Source organism: Physeter macrocephalus, chromosome 13, assembly GCF_002837175.3.
Source record: "Physeter macrocephalus isolate SW-GA chromosome 13, ASM283717v5, whole genome shotgun sequence".
In the NCBI taxonomy this organism is placed as follows: Eukaryota; Metazoa; Chordata; class Mammalia; order Artiodactyla; family Physeteridae; genus Physeter; species Physeter macrocephalus.
Genome location: NC_041226.1, coordinates 70281560 through 70304210, shown reverse-complemented (window position 1 = coordinate 70304210; position 22651 = coordinate 70281560). Strand labels below are relative to the sequence as shown.

Below are 22651 nucleotides of genomic sequence, written 5' to 3'. Positions count from 1 at the left end.
ATTCTGCCAGCCTGGGCCCTGGGGCCCTCCCAATGTAGGGGATGCACTAGGCCCTCTCGGTCTGAACCTCTGGAAGAAGTCTGCAAGCCCTTAAGGGGGGATGCGAGATTTCTTTGGAGACTTTCAACTTTTTGTTGAATATTTTGTAATACAGGAGAGTACTGTTGGTTAGGTTTCCTCTAACCTTCTAGGTTCTTCTGGCTGGTCTAAGAATTAAATTGACATGAGACAGAGAAAATACAATTTAGTTTTTCGTATGTACAGGAAGCCCACATACACGAGAGGGTCAGAGACAGAAAGGTAAAATGAGGTCTAGACGCCATCCTGAGCTGAGGAACGGGGTCGGGGCTTCTGAGGATGGGAGGGTCACTCACAGGACAAGAAGAAGAGCAGATGTTGGGTAATTAGATGTTCCTGACACACAGATGGGGCCACTTTGGTGAAATTTATCTCTGGTAATAATTCTTTCCTGGGAAAAATCCCCAGTTTCAACTCTTCTAGGTGGTAAGGGGAAGGGCAGTAGTTTCCCTTGAACCCACAGGATCTCAACTGCCTTTAGCTCAAAATAATCCTCATTATGGCTCATTCTGAAGCCCTATACTACGTACAGCATCTATGTAAAATATTAAAAACAAGAGTGAAACAGGCACCCTGTATGCCGCATGCCCTCTGCACATATACCCACTGCCTTCCCTCCTCTGCCCAAAGCAACAGTATCCTCAAATTTGGAGTGCTTTTGAGCTCCGAATTTAGAAATTTCATAAATGTTTAAAATGGCCCCTCATACAAACTCAGAAATAAGACAGGCTGGGAGTGGGTGTTGGGCTTTACTTGTTGTTCTGCTGACACCGGGGCTGGCTCTGTCCACTCTGCTGAGGGGCTGGCTTTTCCAATTATTTGCTTGACTGTTTTGCTTGAACAAAACAAGTGAGCTTTCCCCCTTTAAACAGGTCCTTAAGGCACCAGCAGGTGTTGATTTATGGACACTTGATTTAAGTGTCATATTTATGTCTGTGTAGATTTAAACCGGACAGGACGCAGCCTGCTGAGGAGCGAGCCCTGACCCTCCATGCCCACTGGGGGGTTTTGAAAGGACCTCTGACCCTGGCGGCTTGATGCATAGGAAAGGCTGGGGTCAGGTACAGGTTACCGAAATAAGGGTTTTACAAAATTTGCACAGAAAGTACTAGGCTGAGCAATGTTCAGACACGACGCAGTACTTCCGTGGAACGTCACTGCATAATCTTACAATAAAAACTCCACACACACAGCTCTTAGAATAGCAAAAGAGCAAAACTGACCACGGTCCCCTGTGAAGAAATGAAATAGAAATCTTGCAGGACAGAAAAGAAAGCCCCGTGGGCTCGGGTCCCGCACTGCCCACCCAGGGGGCCCAGTGCATCTCCGCAGGGGGAGGGGGACCAGAAGGGGCCGAGGAGCAAGGAGTTGGGACCCCGTTCCCCCCACAACACAGGCCTTCGCCCCTGGGTTCTCTGCGGCCCTCTGATAACTCCTCCCCTTTACCGTTGGCCGGAAGTGAGGGGGAAGCGTCCCAGGGGTTGCCTGACAGCCACAGTCTTCGTACTGAACTCAGGGGCTAAGTTCAGAATAAGGGGTTTACAAAGGCTGTGAGACGGCACCACGGGGGCCCAGGGCCTCCGGTTAAAGACCCCGAAAGACGTCAAGTCCAGTCCGCTGTTTAGCCACCAAGGCCAGTCCACCGGGCCACTTCTGAAAAGGAGACTTGTCCTTAATGCCAATTTAATCTCAGGGGGAGACACCCCATCCCCACGAAGGCTCCTGTGAAGTCTGGGGGTCAACATCCTTACCCTGAATGTCGACAGTGTTAGGAGAGCAGCTGCGGTTCCCCGGAGCCCCGGGTTGTTGGGAGCAGCCTGGGGAGAGCGGGGTGGGCCTGGCTTTGGGCGCACTTAGTGGTTTGGAAAGACAATGCTGGCCCCACAGGAGGAATCCTGGCCTCGCACAGTAAGAGAGGGTTTCCCCGCAGCATCCTCGGGGGCCCTCCCTTCTCTGCGCTGAGGGGAGGGCTGCCAGCACAGGGGAGGAGCCCCGCGGCCCTGCGACAGGCTCAGAGCTGGGGGGGTGGGGCCGGAGGCAGGCAGCCAGGACAGTCCCCAGGGGAAAGTCTGGAGGTGGAACGCATGAAACTCTCCTTCTCTCCTCCTGCTGCCCCTGCAGGTTGCACGGGGGGCTGGAGTTTCCCAGCAGGACGTCAGAGCCCAGCTCCAGGGCAGCCAGAGGGCCGGATGCTAACTGTGGGAGGGTGACCCGATTCCAGGAGCAGCCCCGGGCAGGGCCTGAGGGACTGGAGCACAGGTGCTCAAGTTCTCTACAAGGTTTACCTTTCGAATCCCCAACTCGGTCTAGGTTTATGCGTCAGGACTTCGAAGGCAGGTTTTCCTTCATTTGGGAAGGGGAGGGGTGGCTCACTGTGGACAATTTCTTCTTTCTTATTTTACAATCTGGAACCTGCTCACTTGCAAATTAGGCCCAATCTGATAACTTTTGCACAAAATCAAAAGCCTAAATGATCTTTTCTCAGGAAACCAAACGGAGTGACTCGCTGATGCCCCCCTACGGCACGCGTCCCCATGCATGAACGCAAATGGGGTCCTTTAGGGGTCCCATCAGCCTGAAAGACTTCCGGGTGTCCTGACAAGAGGTGTGGGTGTCCTCGGGAACTCACACTCCGGCGGCGGGTGCCGTTTGTGTCAAATGTGCAGGAAGCAAGAGCAGCTCAGGGGTGGGAGCTGCAGCAACTGGTCCGAGAGTGACGTCAGACGTGGAGGGTGTGCAGGGGTGTGGGTGGGGTCAGGGACGCCCTAGAGGGTGGTGACAGATGAAGGGGGACAACGGCCTGGAAGCTGCAGGAAAAGGATTTAAAATAACGGGTCACCACTGGGAAGGTGAGACCTTGGCAGCCGCAGGGAACTGGAAAAGAGGTTGAAAGAAGCCAGGACAAACCTGAGGGGTCCTGGCTCTGCCACCGTCGGTGCATGTCCAATGGTCACGCCACCTGTACAGACCTCGATTTCTAGTAAAGGACTGAAGTTGAGGGTCACCGAGGCTCCTTTCAGCTGGACAAGGCTCTCTCATTTAGGAGGGAATCCTGACAAGAAAACAGACAAGAACTTGGGGTGGTGAATCCTCTTTAAGCCTCACCCTGTGGTCCCAAGAGTGGGCTCTCTGCTCCCCATCCTCTGGGAGAGAAGCAGTGAAAAGTCTCGAGTGAGAATTTTGCCCCTGGTTTGATTTCGCTTCACTAGGCGCTCTCTGGAGGGGAGAAGGAACTCAGGAGATGGTGTGTTTTTGGATATGGTTGCTCTTTTTTGCACTGGAAGCCCAGAGGGTGGGTTTAGATTTGCTGCCGAGCTCATACACAAATCCGCACTCTTGGGCCTTTCTAGTCATGCCCTGCCAGTGACCGTGGTCAAGGACGTGCCATCACTGTCAACTGTCCTTACACCTGAGATGGGGACACTGAGATCAAGTCAGAGCCTGTGCTTGGGACCAGCTAGGCTCCCAGAAACTCACCTCAGCCCCCATTCTGAGCAGCCTGACGGCCCCAACAAGCCTCAGAATGGGGCCTCACTTGCACTCACTCACAGGGCCAGTCCTACTTAAAGGAATCAAAGGGCTCCTCTCACTTCAAAGAAAGCACCCAAATCTTCTGAAGAAAGATGAGCAGTATGATACAAAAAAATTTTTTTTTGTTTGGATGGTAAAGAATAGTACAGACTAGAACAAAGTTTTATTTAGGTAAGTCTAATAAAGAAACACCAAAAAGTAAAACACATTAAAAACTTTATTGTAAGTACCACGCATGTCTAAATTTGCATCAATTTGCAACACTTCTGCTGGCTTTGCAGAACACAATAGTTGCAAGTTTCCTTAAATCTTGCTTTAGATCTTTTCAGGCTTATCTGCTCCGGCCACCCCCTCCTGGCCACCCCCTCCTCCCCACGGTGGGGTCAGTCTACCCTGCCTCAGGCTGATATCCCATCACCTCAGGGCCAGGCGGAACCTGCCTCTAGAGGGGCTGGCCCTGCAGCTAGGACGCCCCGTACTGCTCCAGGGAACCAGCTCTTCTCTTTGTCCCATTTTTACTCCTAGCCTGAGTGGCTAACTGTGGATATTCTAAGCAAAATTAACTCCAGTTAATTTCATGGAGTATTCCAGAACCTCAAATCGGTACCTGATTGTTATCATTGTTTTTTAATGGAAACAGGGAGTAGTTGGGAAAAATCCCCTAGACGGGAGCGGGCTGGAACAGGCAGAAGAGGGTTCAGTTCCCTGTCTCTCCCTCATTGGCTGGGTCTGGCCAGCTCTGCATGCGGCAGATGTGAACTGCTCATCCCTAGGGAGTGGGGGCCCTGAACAGCCACCCGGGTTTGAAAGCAAATTTGAGGGGGAAAAAAAAAAAAAAAAAAAAAGAAAGCAATGAAAAAAGTCCATAAAGAAAATTTGACAGGTCCTTTCTGAGTAACAGTCCCCTTTCCGGCACTTATGATCAGATATAATGTAGAAAGATGCATTATAGTAAAAAGAATATGACAACAGCAGTAATTTCCCTTCTGGAGTGCTATTCAACTGCTTGCAGAAATCTGCAATTTTAATGCATTTTAAACACAGTAGGAATGGGAGATTTAATTCTCCAAACCAAGGAAAATACTCCATAAAAAAATAAAGATAGAAAATACATGCTACCTTAATGGCAAACTTATCTTGGATACTTAATGGTAATGATCTTGGAATTAAGGGAGGGAGCAGCGGGGACCACCCTGTGCTCAGGAGGACAGCGGGGACATCTCGCCAGAGAGTGCCGGGTCCTGGGGCTGAGCCGGTAGCGGGACGGCACCGCTGTGGTCAGCAGCCCGCCAGCCCGTGCTGTCCTCTGGGACCGTCAGTGCTGCAGCAGGAAGTTGGTGGCCACGTTAAGGTCATTATTTGAAGCTCTCAGGGCTTCCAAAGCGTCACCTCTGGAAAATCCCATCTCCATGAGCCGGGCAACCTGAAAACAGAAACAAAACCAGAAGCCTGATGAGGCTGACGACACTGCCACTGACCCACCAGCCCCAAAATGTTCCTCGTGTGAGTTCTGTAGGACAGATTAAAGAACAGCAACAACACAACCGGTTTTCATTTCAGTGTGGAATCTGATGCTTAGAAAGTTACAACCGGCTCAACCTTTTACGGTGCTCACAATATACAGCCGATAAATACGCATTTCCTCACTGAGTCCTCACTTTAGAGACGAGGAAGGGGGCTTCCGAGGGTCAGTGACCTGCCAGGATGAGCACAGGGCGGCCGAGCTGTGGCGTGGGGCCTGGGAAGCAGGTCTGCACCAGCCACACTCCTTCAGGGTCGAATTCGACTCCCGAGGAGGAGCTTATCCAAGCCGCAGGCGTCCTGAGGCTGGCGGGCTCCGAGGGTACACGCGCCTTGGCGTTCCTGGCGGGGCTCAGGCAGAGCACGGCCTTGGGGAGCCCGCCCCCGCCCCCCCCAACCCCGGCGTCTCACGGCAGGTGCAGCGTCCCCGGAGTCCCCGCCGGCCTGCGGGCAGCAGCCGCGCAGAGGGGGCGAAGCCCGGGCAGAACTGCGCCGAGGAGGCAGCTAAAGCCACGGAGGGCAGGGAGGTCGAGGCCTCCATCTTTTCGACCACAAATCTGTGAATGTAGAGGTTTCCTGTACTTTTACATACAGGCAGTCTCCAAGGTCAAAACAGGCAGTGTTACTACAGTTTATTTGTAACCTGTTTTCCCACTTTAAAATGTATTATAAAAACATTTATGACCCTGGACTAGCCGCAGGTGTTGTTTCTTTTTTTAACTTATTTTGAAATATACTACATTTGCAATAATATATAGTGAAAAGTGATACTCTTACAAATGTTGAGATTTCCAACGAGGTGTGAGTTGACAAGGGGCTGGGGACTTCGTCACCACTTCTAACCTTCCTTCCGGTAGAACGCGATGCCCTGGGGCTCCCCAGTGGTCAGAGCCCCGCGGCCTCTCCTTCCCCGCAGCTGAGGGGGGTGTGCGCGGGAGGGCGAGGGCAGGCGGGGCAAGCGGGTGGCCGCAGGGGTGACTGAGACCCCAGACTCCTCGTCCCTCAGGGGGCCTTAGGGAGAGGCTAACCGGCTGGGAGGAGACTCGGCCCACTTTTCAGAAGCTGGGGTTCTAGCTGGTGTTTTTGAAACTGACGCTCTGATCCCTCATCAGTGGGTCAAGATGAGGATTAAAAAAAGCACACAGTGAGGGTCCTCCCTCTAAGGAACCTCATTCCAGTTCTCCGCCTCCACACACGCCTCCTAAGGGCCGGCCTGGGGGAGGAGACGGCCCACTTCCAGCTCAGCCTCCGGGGGTAACGGGGTAACGGACTCACTGACTGCCGGCGGGCAGGACGGCAGGGATCCCTGCTTCCACCTCCTGCTCTGGGAAAAAGTGGCCCTTTCCGGGGTCTCAGGAACACTTCTCATCGGCCGGGATGGAAAGCTCCTCCTCAAGGGAGCCGAATCGAACTAGTTACCGCCCGCCCGTGGGACTTCAAAGGCCCTGATTCGCCTTTTGAAGCCACAGGAAACAGCCCCATTCCCTTCTCTGCACGAGGCGCTAGGTGGCCTCCCCGCCTCCGCAGGCACGCAGCTCCCGGGCCGTCCGAGGCCGTGTGGCTCCGGGTCTCCCACCTTTGCTGCCGGCGTGTCCTCTGCTGGGAGGCTCTCCCCTTTGCCCCTGGCCTGCGTAACTCGTCTTCATCCACTGATCTTGCGGCCCGTGGCCCTTTCCCACGTTTCCCAGCCGAGGAGAAACCCAGAGTAGGGGTCTCGTGGTCCCAATGACCTCTGTCCTGGGCTCCTCCCGGCTGTGACTCAGGGCCCACAGCTTCTCCTTACCACCATACTGTAAGGGCCCTGGCTGCCTTCCTTCATTCCTGTGTTTCAGAATCCAGCCTGCCCCTCCCCTTCCAGCGCTGGTCCATTTGTGCTGCTGCAGAATATGGTACTGCTGGCGTGGTCTGCCCAGGGCAGAGGGTGGCTAGACGGTGCCATCCCAGCCCTTGGCACAGTGGGCGTGTATGCATTTGTGTGCGTGTACACATGTCCCGAGTGTGTAGCCACAGCATCCTGGGGTGGTGAGTTAGCGGGCCCGCTATGAACCCTGAGTGAGATGCGCTCAAGCCGGGCCTCCGAGTGAGTGTGTATCTGCTCTTCCAGGTTTAGGATTGGGAGCATCTCTGTCGAACTTCCTCTGATCGTTTTCTAGTCAACCAAAACTATTGTCAGCTTAAATTCTGTTGTTTCCTGTGTTAGCTCCCTCAAACTCTATCATCCCCACATCTGATTAGCACACTTGCTGAGCTCTACAACGTCACTCAAGTTAAAATGCCAAGCAGACAAGGTCAAAGGCAGGGCCCAGAACTCACCAGTGCCCTCCCCTTTCTATCCAAGTGGCTCATCAACAGGTTTTCTGAATTTTAACCAGTTTCAAACTTCATATTATTATCTGTTGCAATGTCACTAACATCTCTCCCGACGTGGCAAGAAGTGAAAATGTCTTGGTGGCATCCTGTGTCAACAGGATCAGTTGGGTGCCTTCAGACCACAAGGTCCTTTACCTCTCACAAGTATCTCCTCGATAATCTATTTCAGGCTCCTGCCACACGTGACACATCAGTTTTGCCGTTCAGTGATCAGAATCCACACTCTTGCCTTTCCTTGGGGTCATTTCACACTGAGTGGCACTCGGGGACCCACTGGATGTGCGTCTACAGGGAGAGAGACCACCTCACTGGTCTGGGTACTCTGGCCAGGCTATTTCATACGCTCCTGGACTGAAATAACTTTTTTTTTTTTTTTTTTGCGGTACGCGGGCCTCTCACTGCTGCGGTCTCTCCCGTTGCGGAGCACAGGCTCCGGACGCGCAGGCCCAGCGGCCGTGGCTCACGGGCCCAGCCGCTCCGCGGCACGTGGGATCCTCCCGGACCGGGGCACAAACCCGCGTCCCCTGCATCGGCAGGCGGACTCTCAACCACTGCGCCACCAGGGAAGCCCCTGAAATGACCTTTTATGATGTTTATTCCAGTCACTTCTGGTTAAGGACCACTATCTTTAGTGAAGTGAACGTGGCCAGTGAGGGGCTGGGCAGCTCTGCCTGCCTTGTCTCTGTCACCCACGGACATGACACCGCGGCCAACGACGTGGCCGCTCTCAGTGACGGTGAACAGTGTGGCAGATGCTACACTCGCTGTCACCTCTGTCACCTCTAGTACTTGAAGCATAGCTAACGCCTGGCTGCTTCTTTGCACCCAGCCGAGAGGAACAAGTCCACCTGCTTGGCAATTCACGACTCACAACCTGGAGCTGATGCCGCGTGAGCCTCGCCCCAGCGCTGGTCCTGGGCGGGGCTGCCGGCCACAGCTTCCAACTGTACTGTCGTTCTCTCTCCACCGACTCCGAGTCTGGTCCGAAATCCAGGAGACGCTGAGCACGGGTTGCTGCACACACAGAGCAGAGCAGCCGTGGCACTGCGGCCCCGAGGGAAAAGCGCTGGCCGGGCCGCGCCCGAGGGGGTGATGTCTGGTGTGAGGAGAAACGCGTTCTCTGCACACAAGGCTTCCTCCGGGTTCATTCTCTCTTCAGACACACAACCACACGTGCCGTCACTGGCTTTGACAGCTGAGCTGGGTTTTTCACAGGTCTCCGCTGAAAAGGATGTTTGCTGTTCTGTGCAGGCAGTGGCTGAGTGGCCATCCCAGCCCTTTGCCTAAAGCTGGCTTTGAAGCCTTTCGCATCTCTTCAGGGGTGAGAAGACGAGTGTGATTAGAGGATTTTCACTGCTGAATGACCTGGTACTTTGACCAGATGAGAAAGCTCACAAAGTAGAAATAGTGTTAACGCTATTTAAAAACTGAACAAGCACAGGAAGAAAGGGCATCTGTAAGTTTCCTTTAGTGTCCAAAACTGTAAACATCTACGACAAATGAAATGGCACGCTGCGGCGCAGGCATGAGGGTAACGATCAGGAAACCTGAAGAAGGACGGAGAGAGGGCTTCCGACGGGGCTGCCTGGCTGCTCCGTCATCCTGCACAGGACAGCGCTGGCTGGGCGGCCGCAGCCAGGCAGGGGGCTGTGCCTCCCATTGCTGCCCTCCCTCGGGGGCTCAGCAGCTCACGGCCAGGACGGTAAGGGCCGCAGCAGAGAGCTGCAGCCCCCGTGGTGGACGCCGAGAATCACCGTCGTGGTCCTCCGTGTTTATCGGCGCCCGACTTGCACAACCCTTGTGCGTTTCGTAACCGTCTGAGGGTGAAGCTTTATTTAGCACATGATGTGGGAACTCCTGTGCTCGAGAGTAGCAAGAGAAAATTGAGGCCATGCAGACCTGCGGTCGCGTAAGCAAGACACGGATAGGTTCTAGAGGTTCACAATTCCTTAAAATAAAACCACAGGGGAGCTGGCAGCTGTTAGAGAAGTGCCCCAGCCCAGCTGCTGGGAGGTGGGGACCCTGCCAGGTGGCAGAAGGGTCTCTGCAGAGTCACTGTGTGGTCCCAGGCCGGGGACTAGAGCCTCGGGCTCCCAGCTTCCTCACAGCTTTGAAGGTAGGAGAGACAGGTGTGAAAGGCCTAGAACGGTGACCGGCACAAAACAGGTGCTCAGTAAGCGTTACCTCTGTGATCACTCTGTCCTATTGAGAAGCCACTGGGCCGGGTGTGGAGGATGTCACTCCCTCAGAGCCTCGACGTGACAAAACTGCCCTCGGGTTTTGCTTTCAACACTCACTTGAAGTGTTTCCACTTTGCCAGTTTTATACCCTTTGTTGGTCAAAGAACTGACGTGTCTTTCACAAGATCAAACACAGGCTTGTTTTCAGAGAGGCTGGAGGGAGTCCCGGAGCAGAAGGGCCACCACCACCCCGTCTCCTGGGACCAGCGTCACTGGCATCCAGGGAGAGGCCCGTGTCCCCAGATGACAGGGACCCGATTCCACCCCGGTCCACAGCCGAGCACACCCACACGCACACCTCCCACCAAGGCTGAATACAGCCACGCTGAACAACAAAGCAAGTGACCTCTGCTACCTGTTTCTAGCGTTTAAATCGCGTAAACGAGAATTGGCCTAACAAAACTAAGGTGGCCAGCCCGAAAGAAGTCGGATAGGAAGACAGCAGAGTCAAGAGCATGTCAGGGCTTCCCTGGTGGCGCAGTGGTTGAGAATCCGCCTGCCGATGCAGGGGACACGGGTTCGTGCCCTGGTCCGGGAGGATCCCACATGCCGCGGAGCGGCTGGGCCCGTGAGCCATGGCCGCTGGGCCTGCGCGTCCGGAGAACAAACAAACAAACAAACAAACAAACAAACAAACAAACAAACAAACAAACAAACAAACAAACAAACAAACAAACAAACAAACAAACAAACAAACAAACAAACAAACAAACAAACAAACAAACAAAAAGACCATGTCAGTCAGTGCCGCGCTGGTGGGTCTTCGGCAGTCTGGAAAACCTTCTAAAACGCATCTCCTTCAGCGTTCCTCCTCTATTTCAGAGCCCCGTAAGCACCTTCCTCCTCTGCCTGTGCGTCGCAGGAAAGTTTCCGTCTAAAAATACTCACCACAAAACATCGGAATAGAGTTCATCTTGGTTTCTAGCCTGAAAACTTGAACGATCCTTTTCTTTAACTTCTTTTAGAAACCAGGTGTAGCTGGGTTATTATCCAAAGAGGATGTTATGCTTTTCCCATTTTCCCCATCACTTATTCATAAAATCTCAAGTGACTCACATATCACATCTCCAAGGCCTGTTTCTTACGATTGAAAATGCAACTTCCCAGCGGCAAGATCAGAGGGACGGGATGGCAGGGAGAGGTCGGCACTGAAATTGTAGCTCAGCCTCCTCACTGGGAGGGAAACACACGTGCGCAAGGTCCCCCTGCAGTGACCTCCGACTCTAACGGCTGCTCTTCGTCAGGGACCCCTGAGGCCGGCCCGAGGTCTGGGAGCCGGGACGGGAGCGGGCGCTGCGGGAGAGCCCTGTCACTGCCACCCGGCAGCGCTGCACAGGAGGACGAGGTGGAAATATGCTTCCCAAGGAGAGACCTCACCAAACAAGAAAAGAAACCTATAGAGAAAGGAGATCAATCTGGACTGGTTTTCCTTTCCTTTTTTTTTTTTTTTTTTTTTAATCCTCTATGGTTGGAACTTGTACCCCTACTACCTCAAGGTAATTCTTACTCAAGAAAATGAACAAAACCCCACTTTAACATTCTACTACTCTTTGACACAAGTGAAGGAGGACATTCATTCCAATGAGATTCATAGCAATTCCTCTCAGTTTGAAACAGTCCTTTGCTTGTTTTGTTCAAATAAGACTGCGGTTTTCTTTAACTTCCCTTTAGCTAAGGGTGTCAAAAACAAATCGTTTTTGGGGTTCTTACTTCCCAAATTCTGTTTCTCGCAGAAAACGATGCCCACCCAAAAGGCAGTCCTGACCAGTCCCCTGTGGGCTGCCCACGGTGGCTGGCCGCTTCCCAGGCCATGTGCGCACCCTGCCGGGAGGAGTGACCCCAGAGAGGCCCTGGGAGGTAGGCTTGCCCTTCCCTGCCCTCATTATAGCTGTCATTTGTCACCAATCAGGGCAAGCTCAATGCCAGATCCCTGTGGGTCAGTGCCACCCTCATTCCCTATCAGCTGACTCCCTCTCCTCCTCCTTGGAACTGCTGAAGCCCTGTGATCACACAGTTGGCTGAGTGGACTGTACCTGGTTATCTTACGCTCCTGCCCGGCCGCAGGTGGCTCAGCGGCCCCTCCTCTTTGTACTCTCCTGCTTGCTTCAGGGTTTAGTCCTGAGAAGGCCCCGCTACAGGCTGGGGGGGGCTCCTTTGCTTACATCTTTCAGTACTCAGCAGAATTAGGCACCCCCGAAAGTTGCTTTATTTGACTGCCACTCTATATTTCATTCTGATGGAGAACACGTTCTAACACTAGCACTAGAGATTAGAGGTGGAAAGGTCGGACGCAGGACCACCCTCTAACACATTTTGAAGTGAAAAAAAGTGTTCTTTTGAAAAAGAAGCCCTCCAACCACACCTTCACGTTCAGCCCTGCTCTAACCGCCACTGGGGCACCTGCTGTGTTTCAGGCTCTGTGTCAGGAGGGAAACGCGGAAGAGACGGTACTGGCCCTCATGGAGCTCATCGTCCGCCAGGGAACCAGATGACATGGGCGTCTCTATAGCAACACCCAACTCACTGTGGTCCAGATGCTCAGAGTAGAAGCTGTAAGTTTTCATAAGGTGAGCATTTTGGAGTTTAGCTAGGCTTTTCCGAGGCAGTGGTGAGGACTCCGGAGATGAGAAGAGAGACTCACTGAGATTTAGATTCTCTCATACTGAATACATTTCGCTACTTATCCGCTATGACTGAGAGAGACTGTGTGCCATCTCTCTTGGGCCGATGGATATTTCAGAGGACATGAATGGAATCCACGTGACGGGTCTCACGTATTATAAACGTACGAAGTGCTACCATATCTCGAGTGGGCAACAGTCTCATAAGCACCTGCACTGTAACACGTTCCCTGGGCAGGGATGGAAGACATTACATACGTGGTTATGAGCATAACATGACCCTTCTTTCACATCGAGTCCATCCTCCAGGGAAATCCAACAATGGGATTCCCTGTTTAAAATCCTGCATTGTTCCTTAATGCCTACAGCACGGAAGCAGAGGTCCACGCCCCGCTGAGGACCACTGGGAGGCCTCCCTACTTCTTCCCCATGTGAGGCCCCTGCCCCAGAAGTCACTCTCCGCTCCAACCTCACCCACCTGTGCTTCCCCAGATCTGATGCGCTTTTCACCAGGCCACATCTTTACAAAGAGCACTGCCCCCTGCCCTCCCACACTGGCAATCCTTCAGCAGCATCGGAAGATTTGATTACAGTTGGCAAGAGCTGCCCCTGAGCCTGGCTCCACACTGGGCTCTGCACCACGTGCAGGCAGGAATCACTTGCCTTACCTATCTCCGTAGTTCAAGAACCTAGCCCAGTGGTTAGACTGGGCGGAGCGGACAGCTGATAACTGCTGGCTGACTACAAGGAAGGGAAGACGTGACTGGAAGCGAGAAAGTCAATGTTTGTCAAGTCCATGCTTCTCCTTTCGTTAAATGCCAGCATTGGCTCAGTTAGTCCTGTTTAACTTCCTTGTCCGATTTTACCTGTGCGTCCCATTAAGCATAAACCGAAGGGACACCTTCGAAGCTTGGGGAGGGCTCAAGAGAGACAAACTTGGGAAGTTTTTTTCCCTTTTGATTAAAAAAAAAATGAGGCCAATATGACAAAATTTCATTATTTGTTAATTCTGCGTATGGGTGTAATATGAAAATCCCTGGTTAAGAAGAAAAAAATAAAAAGAGACAGAAACGCAATAATGTATACACTTATTTTTAAGATACTAGTAGGGTTTGGGGTGGCATCTGCAAGGGGTGATGAACTGGCAAAGGTGCTTGTTGAAAAATAGTAGGAGTGGATCGTGAAGAACTAAAACTCCAGAAACTTAATAGCAATAGTAGAAAAGGTGGCAAACATTTCTATGGCCGTATGTTAGAGTCTTACTAGACTTAACGGGGGATGCACATTCTTCCTTAGAATATTCTTTGTTTTCAAAATAGATGGACTACATTTCCTATCTTAAATAACTCTCACTAAAATTCCTGAAGTATTTGCTCACATCAGAAAAAACTCAAATAATCATTTCTCTTTTCGTTGGTTTGGAAAATTACTAAGTTTCTTAAATGCATTAAAATCACATGACTGAGGTTTAAATAAAGTATAGCACATCTAATTGAAAAATTAAGCATAAAAAGGTTTTGTTAATTCAAACTATCTTAATGTTACTAACAAATAATTTTTTAAAAAAAATAAATTTATTTATTTAATTATTTTTGGCCGCACTGGGGCCTCATCGCTGCGTGCGGGCTTTCTCCAGCTGCCATGAGTGGGGGTCACCCCTTGTCGCGGTGCGCGGGGCCTCTCACTGGGGGGGCCCCTCCCGCTGTGGACTGTGGGCTCCAGAGCGCAGCCTCAGCAGTTGTGGCGAACGGGCCCAGCTGCTCTATGGTACGTGGGATCCTCCCGGACCAGGGCCCGAACCCACGTCCCCTGCATCGGCAGGTGGATTCCCAACGACTGCGCCACCAGGGAAGCCCCAAATAATATTTTAGACGGTGTCTAGCCTCGAACTAACCAAGAGATTATATGTAACTATACATTTGTAAACGTTACTGTAAATGTCTTGAGGTAAGAACAACATCTTTCTTCTCTTTTACAGTCTCTCGAGCACCTACCACAAAAACTACTGAGAGTCTACAGAAATAATGCTGAGGGGGATCTCCGTGTCTTAATGCGGGGCAGTCTGTAAGGCCATTTCAGGATAATCAAGAAATAGAAAAGATTTAGAAAAGTCAATGAATAAGGAAGCATGTTAAAAACAACCTCTCATGTATTTACATCCTTCATAACAGAGCCAAGAAGAAGTCAATGATATTTAGAACCGATACCGACATCATGTTAACCTCGCTCTAGTCATTCTGGGAGGATCAAGGAGAATGATTCATTAAACAAAACAACCCTAAAGACTTCAATTACACACATTCACCTTGTTATCATTTTTTGACACTTTTTTTCCCTCAAGTGTCAAAACTAAGAACTATTTCACCTTTAAATACTTTCTATCGTTAACGGCTGCTCTGTTGTGAGGGATGTGACCTGGGTTCTATCAAGGAAACAGTAATATAATAGAATTTCATTTCTTTTCACCTGAATTTGAGAGTATTAGTTTATTTTTTAATCTGTTATTATAAATGCCTTACAAATGCTGAATTACTCGGCTTTATTTTCTAATCGTGGGGCTAACAGATTTTTGGAAATTCACTAATGGAGGTAGAAGAGAACTATGGCTCCTTAATCCATCTCTGAACCCTAACGAGTTGCTCAAAGGATGAGTCTGAGCTGAGAAGTTAAGGGCGAGGGGTTGGGTCAGCTCGTCAGGCATATTCCCTTGGTTTCTCTCACTTGTGGTGGCCTAACCCAGAGGTGCCAGTGGGGGCCCTGCCCAGAAGCCCCTCCTGAGTTCCAGAAAAAGTCAGGAAACATACAGCTTTGCCACAGAGACCGAGTGCCTTGGGTTGGACTGGCTTTTGTTGGCTCTGGGAACAGGGAATGGGGAAAGTGCATGGGGTGACTCACTATGAAACACTGACCTTGATTTGCTTTTATGAGAAGAAAGCAACATTTGCAGTATGAAATTTAAAAGACTTGTTACTGAAGTGCTCTCAACCTACTAGCTTAGATTTTCAAAAACTTTCTAGTGTGAAATAATTACAAACTTCTAGAAAAATTTCAAGAAGAGCACAAAGAACCCAATTACTCTTCATCCACATTCACCCATTATTACTTTGCCACAGTTGCTTTTTGCCTACACACACACACACACACACACACACACACACACACTTCCATTTATTTTTCCTGAGCCACCTGAGATTAAGCTGCATACAACCTGTCCCTTTAGATCATCCTATTTCCTCGTTTTCTCTAATCTACAATACATACAATATAATTTCAGAATTGCTGTACTCATACCACCATGAAAAATAAACCCATGAAGAGTTTGAGGTTTGCAGTTCTTTTTTTTTTTAAGAGGGCATATTATGTTCAAAAGTTACCGAAATTAATTTTCCCTCTCCCTTTTGATTATATTATTCACTTAAGATACAGCTGGAACATTTATTTCAGTTTCCTTTTAGTTTTATGATTGTCCCCACTGTTGAGTTGCTTTTTCAGTATGTAAAACATTAACTTGGTTCCTAAGTGAAAACCATACAGAGAAGCTCCCAGTCCTTCTGCCTCCTTCTCTCCCAGCCTTCGTAGTGAACCAACTTCAGTAAACATGAAATATCACAGATTTAAAAATAAGTGATCACAATGCATTTTTTTTCAAATTATGCCTTCCTCAAACTCATAAGAACCACAGTAGCCAATAAAGGGCCCAAGTATCTATCACTGGTGTAGGTGGTGGTTTACCTGATATCAAAATCTTTGTATTTATATGCTTGATTGCTTTCAAGTTTCGTTCACCAAAACTGCTTGGAGTGTGAAGCGTGGGTTTGGGGTAAGTACCAGGTGTTACTGATTACCTGCTCCTCCGAAACCTCTAGAGGAGGGGACGCTTGTTGCTCAGACTGCAGACCATCCTGATAGTTTATGTTTCGTCGCTGACGTAGAGGAGGGAAAAGACGGTTCCAGTTGATCATTCCTCCCTAAAAAGAGATCAATGCGCAGAGATCAGACACGGGAGTAGCAGAAACATGGTAACGCATTACAGAGCTTTCTCTTGCAACGCAGTCACAGCTGCAGACTGGCAATAAAACGTCAGATGGACCTGCTGTGTGCAAGCTGAATCGATAGGCTAAAATCGGCAGCCTGCAGTAGGTGCACAGAGAGAAAAGAAGGTAGCAGGTACTGCCAAAGGGATTTGTGCAATCTGACTCCAGAAGGCAGTGGAAGACACGTGCAGTCACTCCTAACCTCAGCCCCGTGGTGTCCCCACCGACACTGTCCCAACTCCGCTGGACTCGGGAAGACACGAGTGGAGGCTAATTCAGGGCAGGCAACCAAAAACCTGGAGCTTCCTTCAGCAGCTCTTTAAAATGTTGCTCCTCCCCCTTTCTCCTCCAGCTCCTCTTCTCCCTGTTCTTGTTCTTTTTTAAAATTTGAGTGAATTCTGAGCAAGGTCCACGGAGAGAGACTGCAGGTGGAGATAAAACCCAGGTTGGGGGACAGGCTCAGGAATGTAAAGGTAAACCTTACACGCAAGGACAAGAGGTTCACACCTGTCCTCTGTGTGGCTTTATGGATAACTTCACATTGGTGGCGATGTCATTTCTTGCCTTTTCTATGTAATCAATGAAAAAAAGCCACTATGTGAAGAAAAAATGCACACTGCATGATGCTTTTAAAAAATCGACGTTTTTTTACCTATATGCCACCTTTTAAATTTATCAACTTAAATCTGTTTCTAGACGTCTTCTAGTTCTGGAAGATTTAGAGACTAAGAAAACCTAAAATTTTTCCTATTATAATATAGGAAAATTATAATACGTAAACATGCTAGATAAAATTTAAAAATATTTCATATGCATAGCTGAACATAAAGGGAAGATGGAGGCCCCAAGGTGCCAGAAACAAGCTCTGGAAAACCAGGGCAGTAAAGAAGAGAGGATGGGATGCGAGGGGGAGCACATCCTGCTAATCCAGAGCTACTTGGGTTTTATCACCTATTTGGGTTCAGGAGAGGAGGCCTTGGGTCTGAAAGAGGCAGTGACTTTAAGCTCATTACCTCCTTAAAGGCACAACCTCAAATGGCAGCACCCTCAGTGAGAGAGGATGAGAAAAAAACCAATCAAAGAGCAGATTTTCCTGAGGGAGGGAGCAGGAATCTCGGTCTGCCTGAGAGCTGCGAACTGCAGGGAAATTTGGGGTACAAGTTACACCACATATCTGCTCTAAGAACCCATCGAAAAGTACATAAAATTGGTTCTGGGATTGGAGATGGATACACCTAAGGAGCCAAGCAGAAGCAAATCTAAAATTATTCTGGAGAGACACTCTCTCATCCTGGAATTAGATGAATTAGATGGGATTCATAGATACAGCTCCAGTGGGGGAAGACTCGGACCCCAAACTACAAAACCCATGAGGAAAAAACCCATCATGAGCAAGAGTCAGTGTGTACAATAAATAGGAGGATTAGATCCCCAAGGACTTAAATTTACAATATTCTGAAAAAAACTATAAAATTATAAGTTTTAAAATGACTGAGATACAGAAGGAGTTAAAAAAAAAAAAAGAATAGGACACTATAAAAAAAAGATAGTTTTTTTAAAAAATAGAGATATTATGCAAAACTGTTCTGGAGAGATACTGGTAGAAATAAATTCAAATATATTAATGATCACACTAAATATACATTGACAAACTCACAAGCTGAAAGGCTGAGATTGTCAATTTTGAAATCTCTCCCATTCCCCCCAACCCAACAACAGACAAACTGAAAATACAAAGACATATACAAGTTAATGTAAAGAGAAGGAAAAAGAAATATTAAAGCAAACTGATGCTGCTATATTCATGTCAAATAAATAGACCTCAAGGGCAAAAGAGGCATTATTAGGGATAAAACCACTAAGATACATTGATATTATTTATATATAACATGACAGCATCAAAATACAGAAAGTAAAATTTAACAAAATTACAAGTGAGGGCTTCCCTGGTGGTGCAGTGGTTGCGCGTCCGCCTGCCGATGCAGGGGAACCGGGTTCGTGCCCCGGTCTGGGAGGATCCCACATGCCGCGGAGCGGCTGGGCCCGTGAGCCACGGCCGCTGAGCCTGTGCGTCCGGAGCCTGTGCTCCGCAACGGGAGAGGCCACAACAGAGAGAGGCCCGCATACCACAAAAAAAAAAAAAAAAAAAAAAATACAAGTGAAGTGGAAACATCTAGACATATATTTAATTTTTAGCATATACTGATAGATCAAGCAGACAGACAATTAATAACAATATAGAACATAAATAACAAGTTTGTCTAGATGGACATATATAGCCTGCACTCAATTTTTAAAGAATATACATTCTTTTCTGTTATAAGTAAATTATTTATTAAAAAAGTGACAGTGCACTAAGTCCCATATGAAATGTCTGCAAATACCAAAACATAAATATTATACAGACTATATTCTCTGACTACAATGCAACTAAAAATAAATATCAAAATTATAATTAATATAAAACAAACAAAAATGCAGATATTTGAGATCAAAAATGAAAAATCATAATGGAAGTTAGAAGATATCTAAAAGTGAATAAAATTGAGACTACTACCAATCAAAGCTTGTGGGATATAATTAAGTAGTTGATGTAATTTTAAAATATTGAGCTTAACGAAAATGAAGACTGAAAATTAAACAGTTAAATACTCAAGAAGTTAGAGAAGGTAACAATGGTCTAAAGAAATTGGTAAGAATGAAGTACAGAGCAAATGTTAATAAAGTGGGAAACAGAGACACAACAGAAGGAATCAATGAAAACCCAATGCTGACTGTTGAAAAAGTCAAATAAAATGAATAAACCTGATGCTTAGTGAAAAGACAAAGAAAGAAGCACAAATTATATTGGGAATAACACAAGGAACATAATGACAGATATTAAATAAGGATACTTTATTTGTGCTAATAACTTTGATGAAACAGACAATTTTCTAGAAAAATATAACTTGCCAAAACTCAAGAAGGAATAGAAGTTGGTAATCAGTTTTTTAAATTGTTCAGGAGCATCGACTAAAGCTGCACATACGTGGATGCCTCAGCAAATTCCACTCCTGGACAACATAAATGCAAACACATGTTCACCAAGGGCAGGGACCAGAATGTTCTCAGCAGTGTTGTTTGTAAACCTCAAAGACGGGAAACTACCCAAATGCCCATTAAGCAGAATGGATACATTATAGTATATTCACATGATGTAGTATTATATAGCAGTTCAAATGAACAAACTACAACTGTATGCAACAATATGGCTAAATCTCTCAAATAAAATGTTAAATAAAATAAACACCAAAAAGTACATTTGTATGATTACTTTTATATAATGCTAACTTTTCTGTATGTTATACTTCAATAGAAAGTTACAGAAAGAAATAGAAAACCTGATTAGACTTTTAGCCATTAATGTAATTGAAATAATACTTAAAAATCTACCTACCCAAAATCTACAGGTGAAGTCTATGAAAATTTTGAGGACCTGCCATCTTACACAAGTTGTTCTAGAGAACAGAAAAGAAGAAGAGCTCCCCACCTAATTTTCTGAGGCCATATAACGCTGTTTCCAAAAATCAGAGAAGGCTATTATGAGAAAGAAGAATTATAAAAGAATCTATTTTTCATTTATGGACAGATGCAATAATCGTAAATAAAAGATTAGCAAACTCAATCCAACAATGTTCAAAAAAGATCATCATCTTATCCATTATGACGTACTATATTAGGATTTATCTCAGGAATCTTAGAAAATATAGTAATGTAATTCATACATTAACAGATTAAAGGAGGAAAACCAAATGCTCACACTCAACAGATATAAAAATAATTTAATAAAACTTGATGAAGAGACAAGAATGCCTATTATCACCACTTGCATTCAACACGAGTCATGACACAATGAGGATGAAACCAACCACTTGTGAAAGAAAATGCAGAGGATGGAAAGGGAGAAACTGTCATCACACATGATGACTGTCTACTTAGAAAATGAGAACCAATGAGCACAAAATAAAAAAACCCAGTAACATTCCTTGCCTGTGATCACTGAGAAAATATAAGTGCAAAAAATTCCTATTTACAAAGAGAAATAAAAACCATTAGGTACTTAGGAATTAAATCTAACAAAAAATTTGCAAGATCTCTATGAAAAATGGTAAACTTGATTGAAGGATATCAGAAGACCTAAATAAGTGGAAAGACAGCACATTCCTGCCTGGAAGACTCAATACTGTCATCTTTTCACACTGCCAATTCCAGGCTGTAGCAGAGACTGCTGGTTGACTTTCAACATCCACATTCCCTTTTCTTTAAAAATAGGACTTTTTTTTGGGTGGGTGACGCACACTTAGTACATTTCTCAGCTTCCCCCACGAGGGCTCAGTTCTGCCAATGGTATGCAAGCAAAAAGGGCATCTGGGACCTCCAGAAGAGATCTCTTTTCATTTCTTTTAAATGAGTGAATTTTTTCTTTTTTTTTTCTGCGGTACGCGGGCCTCTCACTGTTGTGGCCTCCCCCGTTGCGGAGCACAGGCTCCGGACGCGCAGGCTCAGCGGCCATGGCTCACGGGCCCAGCCGCTCTGTGGCATGTGGGATCTTCCCGGACCGGGGCATGAACCCATGTCCCCTGCGTCGGCAGGTGGACACTCAACCACTGCGCCACCAGGGAAGCCCCTAAATGAGTTAAATTTTAAAAAAATTTTATCTTATTGAAGTGTGGTTGATTTACAATGTTGTGTTAATTTCTGCTGTACAGTAAAGTGATTCAGTTACACATATATATATTCTTTTTCATATTCTTTTCCATTATGGTTTATTACAGGATATTGAATATAGTTCCCTGTGCTCTACAGTAGAACCTTGTTGTTTATCCATCTTATATAAACTAGTTTGTATCCGCTAATCTCAAACTCCCAATCCATCCTTCCCCCACCCCGCTTCAGAAGAGATCTTAAAGGGAGGGATGCACCCTTCCTCATTGTTTCCTCCTCCTTCCTGGAGCCCAGGCAGGCTGAGGACAGGGCAAGAGCCAGAGAAAAGGAGCCTCGCGGTGCAACTTCATGCAGGGGCCCCACCAGCTCGGGGCTATCAACGTCTGACTTCTTTTACACGAGACAAACTTCTGCCTTGTTTAGGTTTCTGTGATTTTGTTTTCTGTCATATGGAGCTAAACCTATTCCTAATGGGTATATATTCAAAATTCACAAGTGTGTGCGCGCGCGCGCACGCGCGCGCGTGTGTGTGTGTGTTTTGGTTGAACGAGACAACCTCAAGGGTCAAAACTAGACCTGAATATTTTCAAGAAGTATAAGGGAGGGTTTTTTTTTCTACTAGTTATTAGGACTTACTGTTAGACTACAAGAATTAAAGTAAGATGGTATTAGCACATGATAGGTTAATAGGGCAAAGAAACATGAGAGACAGTCAACAAATCAAAAGTAAACATGGACACTCGGTATATGATGGAGGAAACATTGTAAGTCACCAGGAAAAAGACACACCACTTAATGAACAGTACTAGGACAAATGGTTATAGAGATGGAAAAAGAGAGGACCTCCCTGGCGGTCCAGTGGTTGGGACTCTGTACTTCCAATGCAGGGGGCATGGGTTCCATCCCTGATTGGGGAATAGGATCCCTGGGGAACTAGGATCCCACATGCTGTGCGGCATGGCCAAATAAATAAATAAATTTTAAAGAAGAGATAAAATTTGACCTTTATTTCATATCGTATACAAAAACAAATTTATTTTACAATAAACCCCACAGGGACTTCCCCAGCAGTCCAGTGGTTACGACTCCGTTCTTCCAATTCACGGGGTGCGGGTTCGATCCCTGGTCGGGGAACTAAGATCCCACATGCCGCGTCGTGCAGCCAAAAAAAAAAACCAACAACAATGTGATTAAACTAGCCAAGATGACTAAATATAAAAAAATAATAAAATAAAATAAACCCCATAGATTAAAGATTGAAATCTGGAAAGCTAAACTGTTAAAAATTTTAGAAGACATAAGAGACATTCTTTATGTTGCTGGGATAGGAAAGGATTTCTAAAACAAAAATATAAAGGATCAATCATAAAAAAGGATTGCTAACAATTGCTACAAACAAGAACTTTTGTGTGATTAAAAAAAATAAAGCTAGAAGGCAAAGTACAGATTAAGAGAAAATGTTTGTAACATATAACTGACAAAATAGTATCCAGAATATGTAAAGAATCAATGAGAAAAAATAAATAATACAAGAGAAAAGCGGATAATGTAT

General features: G+C 47.2%; 1 protein-coding gene across 1 annotated transcript in view; it reads right to left on the bottom strand.

The window, feature by feature from the left end:
* Positions 1 to 4705: 4705 nt before the first annotated feature.
* Positions 4706 to 22651, bottom strand: part of UBAC2 (UBA domain containing 2) — a 173986-nt gene continuing 156040 nt past the window's right edge. Inside the window, 2 exon segments of the mRNA XM_024123169.3 lie at positions 4706 to 5032; positions 16207 to 16329. Of these exon segments, the coding sequence (XP_023978937.1) occupies positions 4925 to 5032; positions 16207 to 16329 (231 nt within the window). The 3' untranslated portion in view covers positions 4706 to 4924.